At 43.3% G+C, this 24,139-nt stretch overlaps 1 protein-coding gene across 4 annotated transcripts; it reads right to left on the bottom strand.

Moving 5' to 3' along the window:
- Positions 1-5,121: 5,121 nt before the first annotated feature.
- MFAP5 (microfibril associated protein 5) lies at positions 5,122-17,676 on the bottom strand. Of its 4 annotated transcripts, XM_019464579.2 has the most exons (11): positions 17,563-17,676; positions 17,143-17,280; positions 16,556-16,615; positions 15,234-15,269; positions 11,461-11,505; positions 11,089-11,121; positions 10,633-10,668; positions 8,610-8,639; positions 7,802-7,889; positions 7,155-7,228; positions 5,122-5,535 (listed from the first exon to the last, which is right to left on the bottom strand). In XM_019464579.2, the coding sequence occupies exons 3-11, from the start codon at positions 16,611-16,613 to the stop codon at positions 5,423-5,425; spliced, it is 513 nt and encodes a 170-aa protein (XP_019320124.1). In that variant the 5' UTR covers positions 16,614-16,615; positions 17,143-17,280; positions 17,563-17,676; the 3' UTR covers positions 5,122-5,422. The 4 variants fall into 4 exon arrangements, with proteins under 4 accessions (XP_019320124.1, XP_019320126.1, XP_019320125.1 ...); XM_019464581.2 differs by lacking the exons at positions 10,633-10,668; positions 17,563-17,676 and having other exon boundaries at positions 17,143-17,373; XM_019464580.2 differs by lacking the exons at positions 11,089-11,121; positions 17,563-17,676 and having other exon boundaries at positions 17,143-17,373.
- Positions 17,677-24,139: the final 6,463 nt, after the last annotated feature.

Below are 24,139 nucleotides of genomic sequence, written 5' to 3'. Positions count from 1 at the left end.
ATCGTATTGTTTTCTTAAATATGTAATATTATAGGTGCTAAACATTTTGAATACATGACCTTGTTAATTCTCAGAACCACTCGTAAGGTAGATGTACTCCCATAAATTTACAGTAGAGAAGCCATTCACTCAGAAACACACACACAGTGAGTGCTACATCAGAACTGGCCCTGAAACAAACACGGATTCTTTTATGTTAAAACGAACAAGATGGGGGCTCCTGGGCAGCTCAGTTGGTTGAGCTCCTGAATCTTGGTTTCCACTCAGGTCATGATCTCAATGGTTGGTGAGATCTGCCCCTGGTGGCACTAACATCATGAAGCCTGCTTGGGATTCTCTCTCCCTCTCTCTCTGCTCTTCCCCTGTGTGCGCATGCTCTCTCTCTCCAAAGAAATAAGTAAACCTTAAGAAAAGAAAATGAACAAGAATATATAAGTATATATTATTATACCTAGAACCATGTTGATTTGAGTGTAGATGACCCATGCATAGATGATATATATATATTTTTTAATGTTTATTTTTGAGAGGGAGAGAGAGAGAGAGAGAGAGAGAGACCGTGTGAGCGGGGGAGGGGCAGTGAGAGAGGGAGACAGAGAATCTAAAGCAGGCTCTAGGCTCTGAGCTGTCTGCACAGAGCCCGATGCGGGGCTTGAACCCACAAACCATGAATGAGATCATGACCTAAACTGAAGCCAGACGCTCAAACGACTGAGCCACCTAGGTGCTCCATGATCTATTTTTTAGTTGCTGTGTGGCAGGAGAGAAATTATTCCTGCCCCCCGTCATTAGAACCTATTATGATTCTAAGGAATTGTACTTACAAATTCAAGTTATAATTTATTTTATGAAATATTGTACTTTACCACTTATTACACTGTGCCAGATCTTTCCATCCCCGTTTCTGTGAGATACGAAGCAATTTTTGTTTTCAACATGTGTTGATTTTGAGGTCAACATTACCCATTTTCATAAGCTTCTTTGTATTACTAGTACTTTTTGGGGGGCACTTGGTTGGCTCAGTCCCTGGAGTTTACAACTCTTGATCTCGGGGTTGTGAGTCTGAGCCCCGTGTTGGGCATAGAGATTTCTTAAATCAACAAAATCTAAAAAACAAACAAAACAAAACAAAACCCAAAACTTTCTCTTCCTCCCAAACTTGCAGCAATTTTCAGGAATGAATGGATAGATAGATAGATGTAATTTTATACAAATGGAAGAAGTGTTTTTCTGTGCAGTCCTCATTATTCTTCATTGTAACTCCTTGTGCTTGACCTTTAGGAACAGAACACCATATTAGGAAACAGTATTTAATGACACAGTTGATATCTCAATGCCCATCAATCCCTTAAGTATCATTCTTGTTATTTTCCATTAAACAGTTCCTTATATTTGCTCAAAGCTCATCTGTTCCTTATTTTGGGGGGGTGGTTAGGAGAGGAGGTGAATCTCATACAAATTTAGGAGATCATCCTGAACTCAATCCTCATGGCTTATTATGTAAATTTAATAATGTACCCCATAAAGCTAATAGTACAAATATATGACAAGGTAATCCCACAGAAGAAAGGAAAAGGGAGAGGAAAAAAAAATACCAGAGATAGAGACCAAAAATGCAGGACCCCTGGCTTAGGAAAAAACCAGAACCTTGCTGAAAGTGATCGGACAAATTGAAAGGACGAAAAAAAAAAAAAAGCCTTTATCAACTATTTAAAAAAGAAATTGAGGGTTTGAGGTGAAGTGAAGCTTATTTTGTCAACAGGAAGTTACGGTTCTGCACCTCTATTTATATAAACAGCATTTGCTTTTTCCATCTTAGGTTCTGCCCAGAAGTTGTCGTCTGACTGCTGCTTCTGGCTCTGCTTGACTGGTTTTTAGAGAGAAAAAAAAAAAAAAAAAGAAAAAGAAAAAGAAAGAAAAAAACTGTAGCCACACGTTCCTTTCTCTACCGCAGAGAACCTCAACAAGTCACTTTCCCTGATGTTTGGTTAGTGAAAATGCTAAATGATACAGGATTTTGATTTTGATTGGAGTTCTGTATTTTTAACCAAATCTTTGCCTCCAGGAGGGGACAAATCCATAAGGACAGTCCTGTCTCCCTTCCACTGTGCCCCTGATGTCTTTCCATTCTACCCTGTGAAAGTTCCAGGTCTCTCAGAACCTTTTCACTGCACTCCCTTTTCCCATCAGATCTGTGAATTCCCGTCTTCAAGCATCCTCGTCCCCTGTCTTCATGTCAACCTGTCCTTACTCTCCCATCCGCTGACTCCCCTTGTCTGATGCTTTTCTATCTTCTTTTCTGTTTCTTCTCAGAATTCTTTCTTACGGTTGCTTCGGTACAGAAGGAAGGAGAGCCTTAGAGGTTGCAAGCTGTTTGCGCCTCTGACCGGGTGTAACATATCTGGTTACACACAAACACCCCGAAGCAGAGGAGGGAGGAGCTTGTGGCTAGCAACATATACTACTTGATGTCATCAAAAGTAAGGCTCAGAAGTGGGGAGACCAGCTGGGGTTCGCACCATCTGCCTGTGAGTCAAAAGAATACTCAGAGAAAGTGTGCATGGAACTATATTTAGAGTACAGTGCACACTTGAATTTTTCCCATTCAAGGAGAAAGGAGAATTTTCATAAGCATGTTTTATAGAAAAAGTTAGGCTCAGAGCCAGATCAACTCAATCTGGGCAGAGAAAACAAGAGTAGACTTCATGGATAGGCCGATGACGCTGCCATCTTTCAAGGTGCCAGGAAGGCATACAATCTCAAAAATTGCCTGGAGATACTTTCACAAAATCCTTTAGTTCCGACATTAAAGTTGCACTGTTTTGTTTCAAAGAATCATTTTTCATCAAACTGTAAGTTCCTTGCTATAAAATATGGTCATTTGTGCTCACCAGGAAAGGGATAATATTAATGCCTAAAAGAGAACAAGGCTTGCAAATCCTTTCAAGAAAGTGACCAGAGACGAAAACTAGAGCATCAGGAACCTGAAATGGGGGCAAGGGTAAAAAACAACAAAAAGGAGGTGAATGAAATTCTGCCAGGGGGCAAGGGTAAACGGGGAAAGAACAGGACCAAAACAACATCCTGAAACTGACCTGGGACTGTCCTTAGGGGAAAGTTGTGGAGGAAAGACAGAATGGGAAGCAAGTTAGAAATGTTGGTGGCACCTGGGTGGCTCAGTCAGTTAGACGTCTGACATCGGATCAGGTAGTGATCTCGAGGTTCGTGGGTTTGAGCCCTGCATCGGACTCTGCGCTGACAGCTCAGAGCCTGGAGCCTGCTTCAGATTCTGTGTCTCTCTCTCTCTGCGCCCCCCCCCCCCCCCCCGTTCACACTCTGTCTCTGTCTCTCAAAAATAAACATTACAGAAAAAAGAAGTGTTGGTTTATATGTCAAGAGTGAAAAAAAAAAAAAAGGTCAATCACATAAGAACAATGAGAAATGGAAAACACTGGCACATGATCAAGCAAAAGAGAAGGGAGTGAAGCATGAAGCTTTACCTAGCAAGACTGTTGGTAGGTAAAGATTGTCACACGGAGCAGGAAAGAAAAGGAACTTTCTGGTGAATTGAGGAGTTTTCTGGAGGAGAGTAAATTGGAGTGTTGGGAGAACCAATGGCAAAATTGTAGGAAGGGTGCAATAGAGAATAGTGGAGAGCGATACTGGTACTCCCTTTCCCCAAGGGGGATGAAAACATCAGTTGGGGTCTTTCTAAACATAGAAGAGAAAAAGAAACAGATCAAAGACCGCTCTTTTCTGAGGAGGAAATTAGAAACATTTATTTTAGAGTGTTTAATTTGCAATATACACAATCCTGGGATTGAGGTGCTCCGTTGGAGGGTCACGTTCGTGGAGAGATTCTTAAACGATTCTTGGAAACTCTGCCTGTGAGTTTTCTCTACAGTGGTTACAATATGCATTCAACGTGTCTGTCTATATATGAGCAAATTTACTTTTAGAGGCTGTGGAGGAGAGATTACATGCTTTGGTCTTTCCTAGCATTTCTCTTCAATCAGCTGAGCAAATCCCATTAGGCTAAATTGTTTCTCAACCTCCAGAGTTTCATCCTCATTTACCGTTTTCTTACAATATGAAAAGGATCCAACACTACCAAGTGGAATTCTGTGGTGTATAACTTGCCTCAAATTCCTCTATTTCCTACTTGAATTTCATTGGCCTCTGTGGAAAGTTGCTAAGTTCTTCAGGTAGAAGGATCTACAATCTGTAATTGGTCACTTACAATGGGATTTTTTTCTATTACGTTGTGGACTGCTTCCTAATATAGGATATCTCTCCCCTCATAAAGCAGACATGGTGGTTGTGAATCAGATTGCATCTAGGCTTCCAGAAATATGAATAATGCATTTAAATCTTAAATCACAGAATTAAAAAACCTTAGAACTCACATAAACTTAACCTTGTCGTGGTAAAGATGGGGACTTTTACCAGGGCCTAGTGTGGCAGCATGTCTTAAGAATGTAGGTTGTCTGAATATTATTTCTTTTATTCTTTCTTATAAACCACTAGGTAAACTTTGTCTGCCCATTAAAGATGAGGTCTGAATGTCCTTCTTAAGGCCCCAATCAGGCTATTCCAGAATCCATTTGCACAATAATCTCTACAGATTTCGTTTAGTAATGGGGTGAAAGGAGTAGCCAAGGAAATTCACACCATCATTAAGTTGTCTAATTAATTTGGGAAGGTGGGCTAACCCCTACCCCACACGACCATAAATGAGTAAGTAAATAGGACTTTTTAGCCCTACTTGCCTGTTTGGGACAACCGCATGAAAAATTGAATAGGGAACCATGAGTCCAAGTTCCATGCTTGGCCTACTCCTCTTTAGCCTCAGCCTTAGCAGATTTCATCTTGGGTCTTTAGATATTGCCGGTAGGATTGTCTAACTCTTGGCCTCAGAAATCTCTGGGACTACGCAAATTACCATGACTCTTCCGGAAGACCCGCCAGGCAAATCCAGCAAAATAGTTAGCATAAGAGTAAAGAGGAACTTGCAAATGGGGAGTTAATCTAGGACATGCTTGAAAATCAAAGAAATGAAGTCCTGTGGCCAAACTAGTGACAGCTTCTTCCTCCCTAAGATCTATTTCAGACAGATTCAAATTGTAAATATTAACCTCACGTTTATTTTCCTTTGAAACCGTATGTAGACTGTTTGTACATAAGCCACTTGGTTATCATTGATCTACTATGTCTATGGTAGTGAGAAGCAACAAAACCATGCTATAATATAGACTTTGTTATCGGTCTGGGTAATAAATCAGGGAGTGGGGGCCAAAGCTAGACACTACAAAGGGATTGGTTTAAGAACTACTAATGTCTATGGGTTAGCTGACAATGGTTGCTCTTGTTAGACCATTCTCTTCCTCCCACCCACATGTTCTTCCTTCCTCTTCCTTGATCATCACAGACCACTGGGTCTCTGCACGTTCACATTTTCACAGGGAGGAAGTCGGAAGTAGTTGGAGCGGCGGAGTCGCCTTGGGGGTAAACCAGCCATCTGACGGCAAAGTTCATCTAGAAGAGAAGCAGAGAATAATGCCTAAAGGGCTGGCATTTTGGGAGAAAGAGAAGACCCGGGGCTTCTGAGTGGCTCAGTTGGTTGGGTGTCCGACTCTCGATTTCAGCTCAGGCCGTGATCTCACGGTTCATGAGTTCGAGCCCTGCCTTGCCCTCTGCGCTCACAGCGCGGAGCCTACTTGGGATTCTCTCTCTCTCTCTCTCTGCCCCTTCCCTATACATTCTCTCTCTCTTTCTCTCTAAGTAAATAAACTTTTGAAAAAAGAGAGAAAGAGAAGACAGCAGTGTGCTTTCGTGAAAGGTTGAAGAGAAACAGAGCTGGATTAGAACCCCCGATCTGCAGCTCACTGGTTATTTACTGCTTACTAGAAAGTTACTTAACTTTTCTGAACCTCACTATCCCTTGCAGCAAAAGAAGCATGAAATACCTGCCTCAACAGTATAGTTGTATTAAAACAAAATAATGTATGCTAAGTACCTAGCACAGGTGGCTGGCCGGTGAATTTTAGGCTGCTCTACACGCCTAGCTCCCGATTCTTCTAACCATGGGCTTATTAAATAGCAAAAAAGTGACATTCAATTATTCACTATATATCTAAGTGTTTACTGTGTGCAAATGGCTAACTTTAGTAAGTCCCCTGAGACACTTGAAAGTGCCTAAGTCCCAAATACTCATCCTCAGTCTCAAGGTGCTTCCCTTGCAGGTGGCTTGCACAAGGCCAATGGGGGCAAATAGCAAGTTTCCTTCTGCGAAGTCAACTACAGCTCTTACTCAGCAGCTCCGTGCAAGACGGGCTGTTGAGTCAGAAAGGGCTGTGTCTGTGGTGCCTTCACCAACCACACTTATCGTTTGGGGCTGGCCAGGGAGAAGGTGAGAGGTATCTTTGTTCCCACAATGCACGGTGTATAACCACACACGTTGGACCCTTTTAATTGTTTTTATCAGGTTTTTCTACCCTCCTCTACCCCTGAATTTTTGCATTAAGTAATGTAAATAGTTCCTGGAATTGATAAACTGTTTCAAATGTAGCCAGCTTCTAAATGTCCTGTTTTGTATTTACTGATAGGCCCTGTCCAAACATCAATTGTCTCCAAATAGTGGAGTTTGTTTTTTTTTTTTCCTTTAGAGAGGTTTTTTTTCATTTGTGAACATGGCTGCCGGTAGTAGAGTCTATTATTTGTGATGGCTGACTTGGCCTTTTTTTAAAAGTTTTTATTTATTGAGTTTTAGTCATCTCTACACCCAACGTGGGGCTTGAATTCCCAGACTGAGTCAGCCAGGTATCCTGATTTGGCCTTTTCACCTAGAACTCCAGTGAATGATCTCCAAAACAGTTCCAACTTCAGAAAGCTCTATCTATGGGAAAGGTTGGGAGTTACAATCTTGCTGAAAAGAGATCCAAGATATTTTCCTTAGGGTTATCTTTATATACGAAGCACACTGCTTTACCTTGATTGCTTATCTAGCACAAGTTGGTGGGGCAGGCACTGATGGAAGTTCAGGGGGTGACCTAAAGCCCTCCTCCGAAGCCAGACCTTGGATCCATCAGGATCACGTCTCTATTTACCTCTCTCATCATTGCCCCTCCCCACTAAAAAAACAGATATCATCTTACCTTTCATTACTTCATGTTCTTTACAGACAAGACGAGAGCAGATCTCATTGTTGATGATGTACATACGTCGTAAACTGCCAGAGTCCCAGTAACATGGTTAAGGAAAGAGACAGCAAAAACCATCGGGAGGGAGAACTCTAGTCTGTATATAGGCCAGGGGTGCCTCTTCAGCTCCTGTACTCCCCACTCTCCCCTGTCTGTTTTCCTCCTCTCTTGATTTCTTTCCTTAAGTATTTTGGGCTGATTTTTCCCTCCCAGAGGAGGGAAGGGGACGCTTTGCACATTCCTCCTGGAGTCAAGCCTTATCTAATACTGCTCTTCACTATTTCTGACATTGAGAGCTGGATCCTTTGCTTCAGCCTTTTTCTATGGGGTCATAGATTCACTGTACCAGTATTTCTCTCATGACTGTCCTTTCTCCAGCCCTCACTTCCCTTGCCTTCTAACATCTAGTCTTAATAGTCGGTCTGTTTTCCGCATAACTCAAGTCCGACTCCAGGTTCTATCTGGCACCGCCCTAAGAGGGTCATGTCCAAAATTTCTCTGCCACTAAAGACTGAAGTTCCACAGTGGGTGCTCATTGCATAGTTACTGACATGAAACCACTACCAGGGAAGGCGATTTCTCCACATCCTGGGATCCCTTACCTAGTGAAACATAACTGGTGAATGCATTGCTTGACTGGCCGATGCACCGAGTAGAGTCTCGTGCAAGCAAATTTTTCATCCCGGCAATCTGAAGAAGTCCAATACAAAAGAACAGGGAGAGGCATGAACAAAGCATTAAAGACATGGAGGAAGGTACAGAGAGCGGGGGGGAAAATACAAAGTAGTCTCTACATAGGATCATTGTAATGTGGGGAATGCCCTTCCTGTTCAACAAAGCAGAACAGTAGGAAACTGGCTGAAATAAAATTTAGGTGCTTTCCTACCTGGACCCAGAAGTAGCTAAAATAATCTCTGAGAGTTCTTCTAGGAAAGTCTTTCTAGGGTTATCCAGGCGGCAGTGTGAAATACCAAACTGAAATGAAATGCTGCTGACTCCATTCTGGAGAATAAGAACTCTTAGGTGGGTCACAGTTTCCGTTGCAGTAGTTTTCAGTCCTAGCTGCACATCAGAATCATCAGTACATTACAGAAAGCAACTTTGCCCATGACACCTATCGTCCTCTTGTCCTTGCAGTCACTTCCCAATACACTAACCACCACAGAAAGTCCAAAGGTAGCTCAGGAAGAGGACTGCTTTGGGATCATGCAACAGTGGTCCCATCTTTTCTTCATGACCTCGAGGACAGGAGATCATAAAGGAGAGCAGGAATGAAGGGCATTAAAAATACTCTTTGAGAAAGAATGGAAAGCAAACTAGAAGGTACATCAAGTACCCACCAAAGAACAAGGAGATAAGGAATCCCCAAGAAGAAAGCTGAAGAAAAAGACATGCAAAAGGCAATCATACCTGCTGTGGTATTTTTATCATTGGCCGGAGCTGGAAGGCAGAAATTTCATTCAGTTATCATGAGTTCTAGAACTTACTACCTCTGTAACCTAGAATATCCTTTTCCCTTTGTAACCTTGGGGCCTCACTTGGGGCCCATATGGGGCACCCATTAATAAAAAAGTGAGGCACCCATGTTGCCTCACTTGGGGCCCATATGGGGCACCCATTGAGAAAAAATGGGTTGATAATGCTTTTAGCAACTTCTAAAAGAAAGCCCATAATGGACTGCTTTGATCCACAAAACTGAACAGATTTAGAAGTTAGGATGGGAAATGTGATTTTGCCTCTCTCCTCTCTCTTCTAGAATCGAAAAATTGATGGCATTTTGAGTAGCTTTGTGTTGTTGCTAAGAAGCAAATTTAGTATGGACAAAAGCCATATGCCCAGAAGGGCTTCATCCTAGAGCAAAGGAGAGAAGAGATTGTTATCCTGTAGAAGCTCTTGCTCATCAAGGAAAATTTCTTCTCTGTAAATCAGATACACCATCATGGGTTCTTAGATGAAAGTGTTATTCAGCAAAGAATAGCAAAAGTCATAGCCATAGCCAAACCCAACCTAGGGTCAAGTTAAACACGGGCTTAACTTGTAGAATGAATAATAAATCAAGGAGGGAATAGTGTTGAAAGAATTCACTAACCATGGGAGTGATGTGTACAAATGCCATTGGAAGAGTTGTTTATAGACAGGATACTATAGGAATATGTTGGGTGGTCTTATCTACCTAGTTGCAATTGCGGGCTTCTCGGCTGAGAATTCTCCAGCTTCTACTTCTAGCCCAGATCTCTTCTAAGCTCCAGACCTGTAAATCCATCTGCCACTTTAGGGAAGAGTTTGTGGATATTTCAAAGATCCCCCAAATCTAGTGCATCTCAAACTGTCTTATCTTTGAACCAATTCAAATTGTTCTTCAGCGAATGGTACCACCAGCTACCCAATAGAAGACTGGACATCATCTCCACAGTCCCCTCTCACTTACAGTTCACACTTAATTCTCACTACCTCTTCCTCAGTTCAGGCGATCATCTTTTTACTGGGACTATTGCCATAGCATCTTGACTGGGTTTCTAATTCATAACTCTGATGAGAACCTTTCTTTGTATAAACTATTCTCCGATTGGTTTTTATTTCTATCCTAAGCCTTTGCGCATACTGTTTTCTTTACCCCAAGGCTCTTCTCCCTATTTACTTGATTCACTTTTACTTGTCTTTCAAGAACCAACTTAGTCATTGTGCCCTCCATGGAAGCCTTTCCTAACCCGGGGGACTCTTTTCTTGCATCTTGGACAGCTTCTTTTGCTTATCCTCATTGTGGCATTTTGTGAAACCGAATGAAGTCAAAGTCAGCCATTTGTTTATCTTGTGTATTAGACAAAAAATATCTTGTAGGAGGATATCGGTTTCGTTCACCTTTGTGTTCCTGATTTATATTCCTATAAACCTAGTACCAGGTTCTCAGTAACCATTTCTTTAAGGTAATCTAGTTTCTGTCTCCTTTTCTTACATCCTACCACTTATTCCTTATAGATTTTGCCCTGAGTATTTAAAAAGCTCAGTTTCTCCAGTGTGCCAAGACTTATTTTGCGTTCACATCTTTGTGCATACTGTCCCTTCTTCGACTGCCTGGCTGGCTCCAATTCTTTCAAGAATCAGTTCAACCATTACTTCTAGAAAGTTTCCTTTTATCTTCCCAAGCAGCGAGTTGTGTATATATTTATCTCGCCTTCACCCATCCAGTCTTGGAAACTTTGACGGGAATATCGCACTTCGGTATTTCGTACGTCAGACACCTGGTACAGTCCCTCCCTGGACCTACTAGGGGATCAAAAATATCACTAATTCAAATTGAACTGTTGGAAGAATTTTCACAAACTGTGGTGGTAGCTATTTAGGAACCTTAACCAGCTGTACCGCCTTCCGTAATGGGCTCTGGGGAAAGCCCAGAAAGGCCCCAGTGGCCCTGGGATCCCAGATCTGAACTCACCCAGGTCATCTGTGGAAGGCTCGATATCGGCCAGAACTGAAAAGGCACAAAACAGCAGGTGTGAGGAGGGCTTTGAATTGGCAAGGAGGAAGTCAGAGTGGAAAAATGGACGTTATCACGGCAAAGTCAAGGCTACGGCTGGGGTTTGTGTATTATATCCAAGGGAATAGAGTTAACTGAAGTAATGGTGAATATTTTTTTGGAGAGTATGTGCCCTACTGGCAGTATCCTTTATTGCACGTGCCTTATGTTAGCTATTAATCCACTTTGTTTCATCTTTTTCAGAAAACGAGTGGGACTCTTTCCTTTTATCCCACTTGTCACTGAACAAAACACCCACAATCCCTCCATCCCTTTCTCAGGGATAAAAATACAGGATTAATTCAAACGCTGGAATAAATGTTGTGAATATTAACAAGAATCATGCCATTTTAAAAGATCTGTAGTACAACTTACCTGTTTCATCTGTAGAGGGCTCATTCACCAGGTCTGCAAACATATAACACAAAGAATAAAAAATGCAGGAGGCAAAAGTGGCAAAGAGGGAAGGGGAAGGAGGGTATAGGGACGATCTTAAAGGAGGCAAGAAAAATCACAGTGAAAGAGTGTGACCTCTTGGGCCAATGTGAGGGACTCTCAGAGAAGAAAATGGGAGAGAAAAGATCGGACAGGTTCACAGCATCAGTGGTAGGTAAGATGGACACTAGGGTCTGCCTGAACTCAGAGCACCCACTCACCTCTTGTAACTTTCATTTATCTTCCTACAGACATCACCCTCAGTCCCTCTAGCCCCAGTGTGAAAGCACAGAAATAAAAAGGGTAGCTTACTAGGATCTTCTGTGAATGCTTCTGGAGTCACTTGAGTCACATCATCTGAGAAAAAAAAAAAAAATCAGAAAACATTTTTTTCCAATTTATTTATTTTGAGAGAGAGAGACAGACTGAGAGCACGAGCGGGGCAGGGACAGAGAGGGAGAGAGAGAATCCCAAGCAAGATCTGTCCTGCCAGGGCAGAGCCCGAGGGAGGGCTCGAACTCACGATCTGCCAGATTATGGCCCGAGCCGAAATCAAGAGTCGGATGCTTGATTGACCAAGCCACCAGGGTGCCCCCCCAGAAAATATTTTTTGGGCGCTCTCCGTCCCCCTCCCCTTCTTGCACTCCCAGGAAGTGAAACTGTCCAGCACGGCTGCCCACACATAGCGGGTATCCCACAGTTGATTTTCTTTGTTTGCTTCCCAAACCAAGTCCTTTCCCTGCAACCCAAACAGATGTCACGCTTTGCCACTGCCCTGAATATACCCACACAGTCCTAGCCTAGAATATCCTTTTCCCTTTGTGTGCCTTCCCCTCTGTGCCCGTCAGACAATCCTCCACTGGTACCCCCCTTTCTTCATGATACGCGGGTTAAGCATAGGAAGAGAAGAATCACATCATTTCGTTGTCCTACCGGATAATAAGCATACAGCTAGCTTGGGTTTCCTATGCGCCAAGCACCATTGAAATCTGTTTTTACAGATGATAAAATCGAGCGCCAGACAAAAAATTTACCCAAGGTCCTACAGCTTGTTATAAGTACCATGGATTGATGGCCTCTTGGCAATACTTTCATTAAATGAAAATTGTCTTTACCAAAGACATTGAGTATGATAATTATAATTTTGACATAATTGGCTATCAGTTTGCTGAAACGCTTACATATAAGTGTGTTCCCAAAGGGTGATGTGGATGATTTTCTGATGCTCAGTGAGAAGTGAAGTGAGGGGGGGGTGGAGGGGAAATGCCAATGATAGTAGAGAATGACCTTGCAGTTGAACATTGAAAGGTAAAGGCAGGAGGAGACATAATAATAAGCGGTCCCAGCTTTAAGGTGGAATCTATTAGGATAAACAAGCAAACTGTATCAAAACTACAAATAACAGCACTATCCAAAACCAGCTGTCTGTCTCTGCTTTAAAACACAGGGGCACCTGGCTGGCTCAGTCGGTTAAGTGTCAGATTCTGGATTTCAGCTCAGGTCATGGTCTCCTGGCTCGTGAGATGGATCCCCATACCTGGCTCTGTGTTAACGGAGCATGGAGATTGCTACTTGGGATTCTCTCTCTCCCTCGATCTCTCTGTACCTCCCCTACTCGCATTTTCTCTCTCTCTCTCAAAATAAACAAACTTAAACAATATTTAGATGTCAACACAGCTTTGTTACTTTGCTTTTTCTTTTTTAAATGTTTACTTAGTTTGAAAGGAAGGGTGTGTGAGCAGGGGAGGGGCAGAGAGAGGGGGAGAAAGATAATCCCAAGCAGGCTCTGCGCTGCCGAGCACAGAGCTCAAAAGGGGGCTCGAACTCATGAAACGTGAGATCTAGACCTGAGACGAAATCAAGAGTCAGACGCTTAATTGACAGAGCCACTCAGGCACCCCAGCGTCTAAATATTCAGTAAGTATCCCATCTAGAAGTATCCTTCCTTGTAGACGGCTTGTCATCACAATCCATTTTGCCCACCAGGGGTCACCAAATTCACGTAGTTTCCTTTGACTTTTTTCCCTTAACCGTCAGTGTCTAAATGGCAGGTTAAATCTGGAAAGAATAGCATTTTCATAAAGCGTGCCAGAGCGATTGATCATTGTGGTAGAGGGCAAAGAAAAATAAAACATTTTGAAGCAATTTATTTTGAGAGAGAGAGCCCTAGTGGGGGGGGGGGGGGAGGGGAGCAAGAGGTGAGAGAGAAAGAAAGAGACAATCTCAAGCAGGTTCCAAGCTCAACTCAGCACAGAGCCAGATGGAAACTCAATTCTATGAACCGTGAGATCATGACCTGAGCCAAAATCAAGAGTCCGGCACTCAACCGACTGAGCCACCCAGAACCCCACATCATCCTCTTAAAAAAATAAAAATAAAGTCATTAGATCCTACAGAAGGGGCTTTTTATCTCTTAACACTGAACATTAGCTTTCCTTACTTCAGGACAAATTTTGGTAAAAGAAATCCAAAGCTGGGACGCGTGCGTGGCTCAGTTCGTTAAGCGTCTGACTTCGGCTCAGGTCATGATCTCACGGTTTGTGAGTTCGAGCCCCGGGTCGGGCTCTGTGCCGACGGCTCGGGGCCTGGAGCCTGCTTCAGATTCTCTGTCTCCCTCTTTCTCTGCCCCTCCCCTGCTCACGCTCTGTCTCTCTCCGTCTCTCAAAAATAAATAAATGTGAAAAAAAAAAAAAATCCAAGGCTGTTGCAATCCTCCAGGACATTTGAGAAACCACTAACCCGAGTCATTCCAAAAACCGTGAGGGACGTGGAGCCTCTCCAGGACGCGGTGCCATCCCACCAGTTCCCTTCCTGTCCTACATTCCAGTCCAGCCACTCACAGAGATGGAAGCAAACCAGTGGGAGAGCGGAGGGGTTGGAAGTGTTTCCTTGCTGTCGCCTCCGAATTTCTGGATAGAGTACTGTTTGCCCGTGTATTCCTCAGATCACCCACCCTATCCGTGAGCAGCCAGTGTATAAATGTTTCTTTAGGGTTCATGAATGTTCTCTGAAAAGAAATCTTAAGCAGGCGTTTTTAGCACATCTTCTATTTCTGTTAAAGAAGCATCGCAAACATCTGGAAAAGGACTGGACCGTAACGGGCCCAGAAAAATGAATTCAGAACTCTGATGTGGGTTCAGAAACTGAGGGATTCAGACCTCTTTACCCACAGCAGTGAAAAAAAAAAAATGCCATGTTTCCACATTTTTATCTACTGTACCAGAATGCCCAGGAAGAAATTGTATTGTGCCCCAGTGTATGCATAGAAAATTGAAACCAGATTTATATGATGCCGCTTTACTCTTGCAATGTACTTGCAAAGTACTCCTTTTTTTGTTTTAGTTTATGCTAATTTATCAAAAACAAAAGGCCAATTGTGATCTGCTAATTTGATTTTATGATCCATTAATGGGCTCTCAAGGGTCGGGGAAAGTAAGAGATAAATTGTAGTTATGTTTGTCTGGAGGCAGAGTGGAGATGTTAATTGGAGTTTCCTTCATCAAGCTGAAGGAAGTGGCCCTTTGGAAGCCAAGACTTGGGTTCTATCCATCAGTGCCAGAATTTCACTGTCGCACTGAGATGGCTTCTTATCCTGTCTGTCAGTTAGCTTCTCCGTTGTTACATGGTTGGGAAAATGCTTTCTGTTGTTAGTGGTATTTTCTGAGGAAGCTAAGAGATATATATATAGGAGAGTAAAAATGAGGGATGGTCATGGAGGAGGTTTTGGGAAAGGTATTTCAGTTGACAAACAAAAGAAGTTTTTTGAGAGGATATTAGGATTTTGGAAACTGGTGAATTAGACCCTATTCCCTATAAATTGGCAATATGTCTCTCTCTTATATTACAGATTCTTTAACTGGGACCATTAATCCATATTATACCGATAAGAACCCCAGCAGATGGTGCGGGCACCTGGCTGGTTCAGTCAGAAGAGCATGTGACTCTTGATCTCGGGGTCATGAGTTCGAGCCCCACATTGGGGGTAGGGATTACTTAAATAAATACTAAAAAAAAAAAAAAAAAAAAACCACAATAACCAAAACATAAAAAATACACACAGAGCCCGGATCCATGGGTTTACGTACCTCCTCGTTGACCATTGGCTCCTAGTGGTGTCCAGTCTGTGGCAAAGGAAAGAGAAAAGGGATAAATGACTCTAGCTCTACACCCCATAAAGCTTTTATAAGATGAACCAGAAAATGATGGGAAAATCGTTTACTTGATTTTTCTGCATTGGATTTCTGTATAGTGCCATACAAAATCAAGGGTGCCTGGCCGGCTCAGTCAGTAGAGCATGCGACCCTTGATCTCAAGGTCGTGAGTTTAAGCCCCACGTTAGGCGTGGAGCCTATTTAATACAAAAATGAAAAATTTCAAAATTACTCAGACCGTTAGTGCTGACAGGGAAACACTCAAAGAAAAACAAGTTCCTGGGAACAAAGCCTTGCTTTGCCAAGCCCTGACTTGGGGTGCCTTCTTGCCCTCAATCCCCTGCAGGAGTGGGGTCCTATTGGGCAGACGGGGCCAGCAGCCTTTCTAATGTGCCCTGTTCTATCACAACCTCCATTGTACGAGCTACATTACTGAACAACCTCAAAAGTGATTTTCTCACAGTCTGTATCTGGCAGAATGAGAAAATAAAATAGAGTAGGCTTTCGTCAACGTCAGAGGGTTCGCTTTCCGTGGCCCTTCTTCCAGCTCAGTGACTTTACTTGAGTGTGTGGTTAGGCACGTGTTTCTTTGTGTGCGTGTGGATATATTTGTGTGTTGCAGGAGCCAGTGTTGATTAAGTGGGAGTGTATATATTCCCACGGGTTCCCTTTATGAATTTAATTTGGTCCAGTTTCTTACTAGCCATCTCTGTATGTTTGTGCACGCAATTGTGTGCCCATTTCTTTTTTCTTTGGTGTTTGTTTGCCTGTACGTTTATGTGTGCGACCCTCTTATGGTTAGTATGGGTCCGAGGTCATCTCTCATCTCCTCCTAGCCCTTTCTTCTCAGACATAAATCTGTTCCTCTCTTTCTTTTTAAAATTTTTTAAGCTTATTTTTTTTATTTTTAAGAGAGAGAGAGAGAGAAAGCATGAGTGGGGGAGAGGCAGAGAGACAGGGAGAGAGAGAGAATCCCAAGCAGGTCCCACACTGTCAGCGCAGAGCCCGACATGGAGCCCGAACCCACGAACCACAAGATCATGACCCCGAGCCAAAGTCAGACGCTCAACCGACTGAGCCACTCGGGCACCCCTGTTCATTTCTCTAATGGCTATTCTAGAACTCAGTAGCCGGCGCTCCTGCTGTGGTTCCTCTTCAACTTCCCCTCCATCCTGCCCTCCAGCCTACACCTCCACACTCACGTATAGCTGAGGAGCTGGCATTGTAGGGAGGAAAGAACAAAGGTAGGGACTCACCAGAGGGGATGATGAACGCAGTGAGACACAGAAGCACCTTGGGTCCCAAGAGCAGCATATCTGACAGGGGTGTTGGGAGAGTAGAGGTTGTAATGCTCAGGGACACATCAGCATTTTGACTTCAGGCAGGGGTACCCGCAGGGCCACTCTCCTTGTCTTCCCAGGGTTTTTCCTGGTCCCCCATGTGACTCAAGCCCTTTCTCTCTTTTCGTTCACCCAGCATTCTTTTCCCAATTCTATTCTGTGATCACTTACCATTATTCTAACTCGCATTACATTTTTCTGCCCAGTCAGAGAAAACTTTGTGTTCTAAATGGTCTGTGCTTGCCCCAACTCTTGGCCTCCTTCATCCCCCAGTGTCTAATTTTCCCTTTTGATATCTGTGGCTATTTTAATATCATCTGCTTAACTTGGTGTCTCCTGTTGAATTCCATGGATAATTGGGATATCCACTCAATTCTAAGGCAGTGGCATTTCCTATTGCCCCCCCTCCGGCCTTTCAATTTCAACTTCACCCACGCACAAACACACACGCACGCACACACTCCCTCTGTCTGTTTAGGGTTATATACAATCAAACAACTCACTGTGTACTTTTTCTCTGCTCTTTCCACCGAGTCCTTTGGCTGCTGAACGTGTCTCTCCTTCTCTCGCTGTTTCTACTTTGGCTGGAGAATAAGATGAACAGGGCCACTCCCTGGGAAGGACTTCAAATTTGGCCTACTCTGAAACAATGAGATGAGGGAAAGTGAGGAGAGAGAGAGAGACACAGAGAGGGAGAAAGCCAGGCTAGAGGAGTGTGATGGGGCTGGACTGAGAAGGGGCTGGGATTCGCAGTCACTCACACCCTCATTCCAAATGTTATGACCACACCAGTGAGTGATATGCCGTTCCCTAGGAGGCCTGGCTCCCACTCATGTGCCTTTCTTCCATGAGTTTCTTTTCCCTCTTGCAACCTGGCCCCAGGCCCCAGCCTCCACCCACCTCCTTTTCCTTGGGCTCCTTACCTAAGTAGCTCCGTCTCATCATTGCACAGTCTGCCCCTTCTCTGGCCATCTTCTATGTTTGAATCATTCTGCCATCCTCCCCTCTCACTTCCTTTATTGACATTTACCTCTTCAACGCCACCAAATTCCTTTATATCCCTGTGTTTCTCTTTTTTCTTTGCCTCTTTCTTGACACATGCATTCCAGAATGTGGTTCTGCCCCTCCCGCCCCTCCCTTCCCATCCTATTTATTCCATTTTCAAACAAACACAGACACTACATAAGCTTTGCCCAGGAGGAGGGTTGGCTGCTTTAGGCTTAGGAAAAGTTGAAAAATACACTACTCTCTGAATCCTTTTGAAATGTAAGGGAGTTCTGTGAGAGGACATGCCAACCTTCTTCTGTCTTTTGTCTTTGTTTAAGCTTATGCTAAGCATCTTGGTTTCTGGAATCTTATGGACAACATGCTATCCAAAGCCCAAAGGAAATTGGGAGCCAATTTCATTCTGCTGGCCTTATTCTCCAACCATACTTTTCCCCACATCGTGTAACATACAGATAACTTTCTCAGATCCAGGAGCTTTTAAGACTTTGTATTTGCTCTTATTCATAGAAACATAGAGGTTTTGACTGGTTAAAAAAAAAAAAAAAAGATATATCTCCACTTTGGAGGGAACAAACTTGAATTACAGAAACTCAAATCTGAGGGATCATTGACCTTGTACGCATTTAAGTGTCTAAGTTTCAAGTTAATCTGTTGGCTTGTCAGGAGATAAACAATGTAGACCAAAGGAGCTAAATTAGAGGAGAGTACAGGTAGACAGAGAGCAGATCGTGTTAATAGAATACAGACTAGAAAAAGAAAAAATAAGAGAAGGGAGGGGGAAAGGAGCGGAGGAGGGAAGAGGGGAGGAAGGAAACTAGTTATTTGGGAGGAAGGGAGAGCATTGGATTTAAGCAGAACTAAGGAAATAGCACCTTCAGCTCCTCCAAAGGGGCCATACGTGTTCCATCTCTGAGACACATGGGTTCCAGTCACAGTTTAGAACAAATGTGAGCATAAAACCCTGCTCTTCCTGACCTGCCTTACTGAGAACTTGCCCTTCGCCCATGTGCTCTGCAGTGAGAGTGCAGAGGCTGGAAAACAGATGTGATTCCAGTCTGGTGAGAGTCGGCAAAGAAAAGGCAGGGAGGTGGGGGTGGGGATCGAAACACAAAAAAGCAGAGGCAAAGCAGAGCTGAGGCAGGACATATAATAGAGAGCTTAGAGCAACAATCATGTTTTCCATGAAGCTCAGACAGATGGACAAACTGAACTCAGCCCAGTCATTTGGCAGGGAGAGCAATGACCTCAATGTGCTGGCCCAGCTCGAGACCATAGCAGAGAAGAGCCTCCCCAGGCAGCGGGAGGGGGTGCTCTCCTGGGGTCGTAGGAGGGAGTCTGAAGTTAGGGCAGCGACAGTGGAACAGAATGTCCGGAGTAAGGCAGAGGGAGAAGGCAGGCAGGGAGCAGCAGCTTACAAGGAAAGGAGAGGAAGCTTGGGCGCACTGATGTTAAGAGCAGGAGCCACCATTTCTTCGTGCTGGGCTTCCTAGGCTTCCAGGAACGCAGTTTGTCTTGAAGAGGTCTGATTAATTTTCTCTTCCTTGCAGTTATGGTGCCCCTTTCCTTCCAGCATTGTTCCCCATTTGTTTTCAGAGCCCAGGTAGGGAGAGAACCTCAGATTTGCTTTTCCCGAGGTGATTTGGTCAGCTTCCGTTGTATTACACTATCGGTTTATCGCCGAATTGCATGCTTCCGCAAGTAGTAACACCAACGGGTCAGAAATGAACAACTGCCAACCAGAGCCGTGAGCCTCTGGTTTTCTGAGGTTCCCACTGACCCCAGGGGAAGAACTCCCTGGGCAGCAGTCCACGATCCCATCCAATGCAAGCTGATCGCCTGTGGATGGAGCGAACAGGAAAGTCCTCTATGGAATAGCCTGGCAGGTGCAGAGGCCACTTAATACAGGCAAGCTCATGTTTGAGTCACATAGGAAAATTTTCGTTTTCGAAAAGGGTCTCCAGTCAATGGCAGATGGGGGAAGTACAAAGGAAGAGAAGGGAGGCAGACAAGCGAAACGGCGCACCGGTTCTATTCATCTGTTTATTGGCCTGTAAAGAATACACCCATTAGCTGAAGGCCTCTGGGCAAATGTACAGAAAAGTTATTACTACAGTCCAATCCAACTAAATTAAATCCAGGGCCTAAACGCAAAAAAAGAAGAAAAAAAAAAAAAAAAGCCAAAACGAAATCCCATAAAAGGAAAGCAAGAAGGGAGGAGGGTTATACGAGGTGGGGAGGGAGGAAAGGCAGAGAGCAATGTGTGCGGAGGAATGAAGCAATAAACTAGTAACAGCCCAACTTAAACGATGGACTCAGTGCAGGAGTTAGAAGCTAGGAAACGTGCATCCTCAGACAACTTCCCACTCATTAATAACCCATACTTGCTGTAACACCTCATGCCTCTGCGCTTTGCACTTTCTGTTCCTTCCTTTATGAAATATCCTTTCCCAATCCCAGTCAGTAAATGCTCATGTGTACATCAAAGCCCAGGTTAGACTCTGCCTCTTCCCAGAAACCTTTTCTGGTCTCCTCTTCTTCTGAAAATTTTTTTTTTTTTTTTTTTTTTTTTTTTTTTTTTTTACAGTAAGCTATGCATCCAAACGTGGGGCTTGAACTCATGACCAAGAGATTAAGAGTTGCACGCTCTACAGACTGAGCCAGCCAGGCACCCCCTGCCTCTCAAGAGCTTATCATTCTCTCTACTGAGCTACCTTTGTATTTATTTCCAGTTCCTTGATTGCAGAGGTGAAGTCTTACTCATCCCTGGCAGGTAGAATGATTAGCATGTAAGAAGCAAACTTTGGGGACACCTGGGTGGCTCAGTCCGTTAACCAGACTCTTGATTTTGGCTCAGGTCATGATTTCCCGTGTCGTGGGAGCCAGCTCCATGTTGGGCTCTGTGCTGACAGCTCACAGCCTGCTTGGGGTTCTCTCTCTCTCTCCCCCTTTCTCTCTGCCCCTCCCCCTCAATCACTGAGCTCTCTCTTTCAAAATACATACATACATACATACATACATACATACATACATACATACATAACGTTATTTTAAAAAGTCAAAATTTGGGGCGACTGGGTGGCTCAGTCGGTTGAGTGTCCGACTTCGGCTCAGTTCATGATCTCACAGCTTGTGAGTTCAAGCCCCGCGTCGGGCTCTGTGCTGACAGCTCAGAGCCTGGAGCGTGTTTCAGATTCTGTGTCTTCCTCTCTCTCTGACCCTCCCCCATTCATGCTCTGTCTCTCTCTGTCTCATAAATAAATGTTAAAAAAATTTTTTTTAAATAAATTTAAATAAAATCAAAATTTGGTCATTTGAATTGGATTGAGATGAAGACTTAAAATAGTAAAATTGCTAGTTCTATGTAAAACATTTCAAAAAATGAGTCAAATGCCAATATGTAGAGAGGATAGAATTCTAGAGAAGTAACTAGTTAGAGAATTCACAAGGAGTATAGCAAGTGGAACAAATAGCCAATGTATTGAAGTGATCAGAGGCAAATAGAGCAAACAGAAATAGGCCTATAAATTGGGCAACAGCTACTCTAGAAACAAAGGAATTTTGGCAGGGAGGCTGTAAAATCAGTGTATGGAAAACATGTCGTTTTCCTTCAGTGCCGTTAACTCATAATAAAACGTTTAACTTATATCTGCAATAGCGCGTCTGTCCCATCGCTCTGGTTGATGTAAATTTTCTGATGATACTGGTGGTCTTGCATTGTAGGCCATGCTGTCTTGACCATGCAAATGTGAAATGATGTAGAATGCTTGATCCAGGTTCAGGATTCTGTTAAGTTTCCATCTTCCCATTCTACCCATCGGAAAACAAATAAAACAGGGGTGCCTGGGTGGCTCAGTCAGTTAAGCATCCGAGCCTCGTTTTTGGCTCAAGTCATGATCACACAGTTTGTGTGAGCCCCATGTCGGGATCTGCTCTATGAAGCCTGCTTGGAATTCTCTCTCCCTCTCTCTCTCTGCCCCTTCCCCCTCCCCTCCTCAAAAAATAAATAAACGTTAAAAAATAAAAAAAGTCTGGACTATGCAAATATCGGAAGAAAACAGGAAAGTTCAACGTATGTAATTATTAATAATTGCTAATATAATTATTAAGTTTGGTAGACTTATGATTTATATGTATATATATTCTAGATAATATGTGCTAGGCAGCCTGGCCTGCAGGATGGCCTCCAGTGATGATTCCTCCCTTCTATTCTTTTCCCCCTTGAGTGTGGGTTGGATGGAAGGACCAGTAGCGAATAGAACGCAGCAAAGGCTCAGTAGTACCTTCCAGATGAGATTACAAAGACTCTGGCTTCTAACATTAGTGTTCCCTTTTGATCTCTGGCTTGCTTATTTGCTCTGAACAAAGCCAGCTGCCATGCTGTGAGCTACTCTATAGAAATGCTCTTGTGAAAGAAGGGATATCTCTAGCCAATAGTCAGCAGCCCCAGAACTCTAAGAGCCATATAAATGAACTTGGAAGTAGATCTTCCCTCAATTGGACCTTGAAGATTGCAGCTCCAGCCAACGCCTTGACTACAGCCTTGGGAGATTCTGAGCCAGAGGTACGCAACTAAGCTGTTCTTGTATTCCTAACCAACACCAGCTTTGGGAAAATAAATGTTTGCTGTTTTAAGCTGCTACATAGATCATTGATATGTCCTATACTATAATACATAACCATCTTATCTAACATATGAATATAATATTTAGATATTTCTCCCTGTATATAGTATATAATAATGTATTATAATGTTGATACAATTGTGTGAAAGACTAAATTAGCCATTATTACGCATTCGCCATTTTTTAAATATTTTTTTAACTGTTTATTATTTTTTAAAAAAATTTTTTTAACGTTTATTTATTTTTGAGACAGGGAGAGACAGCATGAACGGGGGAGAGTCAGAGAGAGAGGGAGACGCAGAATCTGAAACAGGCTCCGGGCTCTGAGCTGTCAGCACAGAGCCTGACGCGGGGCTCGAACTCACGGACCGCGAGATCGTGACCTGAGCCGAAGTCGGATGCCCAACCGACTGAGCCACCCAGGCGCCCCTTAACTGTTCATTTTTGAGAAAGAGAGAGATAGAGCCTGAGCAGGGAGGGGCACAGAGAGACAGAGACTGAATCTGAAGCAGGGTCCGGGCTCTGAGCTGTCAGCACAGAGCCCGACGCAGGATTCAAACTCACAAACCCGCAAGATCATCATGACCTGAAGTCAGACACTTAACCAATTGAACCACGCAGGCGCCCCTGCATTAGCCATTATTATACACTAGTTAGTAGTAATGGCTAATGTTTATGGAACATTTACCATATGCTAGGTGCTGTGCTAAAAAGTATGATTATACTTCTTTTGAAATTAACACATTCATAAGAAAGCATAGAGAAAGGAGAGAGACGAAAAGAAACAACAGATAACAGAGGGGACAGAAGAAAAGGAAGAGACGTAGTAAGAAGGAAAACAGGGGAGAAACAGGGTCCAAGAGACAGAACTCATGTGGAAACCACAGAATTATCCTTTAATATTCACTACTAATGATTCATATAATTTAGTACTATAATTTACTTGAAATGTAGGCCATGAAAAAAGAAAGAAACAATTTGAGGCACCTGGCTTAGTCAGTAGAGCATGTGACTCTTGATCTCAGGGTTGTAGATTTGAGCCCCTTGCTGGGTATAGAGATTACTTATGAATAAAATCTTAAGGGGTGCCTGGGTGGCTCAGTCGGCTGTGTCTGACTCTCGATTTTGGCTCAGGTCATGATGTCACGGTTCATGACATCCAGCCCCATATCGTGCTCCATGCTGACAGCACAAAGCCTGTTTGGGATTCCTTCTCTTCTCCCCTCCCCCCCCCCTCAAAATAAGTAAACTTTAAAAAAAATCTTAAAAAATAATTAAGAAAAATAAAATGTATTTATTCATTTAACAAACAGGGAGAACTTTCTATACTCCAGCCATTCTGTTATAGACATTTGAAATATACTAGAAATAAAATGGATAATATTTTGCTATTACACTGCTTACAATTTTGAAGGAAAGCTATGGAAGTTCCTTCTTCGCAGATAGAATTTTTTTAGTGATTTAGGTTCATATATTTCTAGAAACAGAATGATGGATTGGATGGCCGTTAATGTTGGAACTGAATCTACTCACAGGAAAATTGGAATTCGCTTATTGTTCAGCGGGGTCACCCACACCTTAAAAAAAATTTTTTTTTAATGTTTGTTTACTTTTGAGGCAGAGAGACAGAGCATGAGCTGGGGAGAGTCAGAGAGAGAGGGAGACACAGAATCTGAAGCAGGCTCCAGGCTCTGAACTGTCAGCACAGAGCCCGATGCGGGGCTCGAACCCACGAACCTCGAGATCACCACCTGAGCCAAAGTCTGATGCTCAACGGACTGAGCCACCTAGGCACCCCACCCACCCTTTTTCTTAAACTGTAACTTTTAAGTAGGCTCCACACCCAGTGTGGGGCTTGAACCCACAACCC

Source organism: Panthera pardus, unplaced genomic scaffold (genome assembly GCF_024362965.1).
Source record: "Panthera pardus isolate Hobbes unplaced genomic scaffold, ASM2436296v1 HiC_scaffold_6, whole genome shotgun sequence".
Classification (NCBI taxonomy): domain Eukaryota; kingdom Metazoa; phylum Chordata; class Mammalia; order Carnivora; family Felidae; genus Panthera; species Panthera pardus.
The sequence above is the reverse complement of the archived record's forward strand: the minus strand, read 5'-3'. Positions and strand labels throughout refer to the sequence as shown.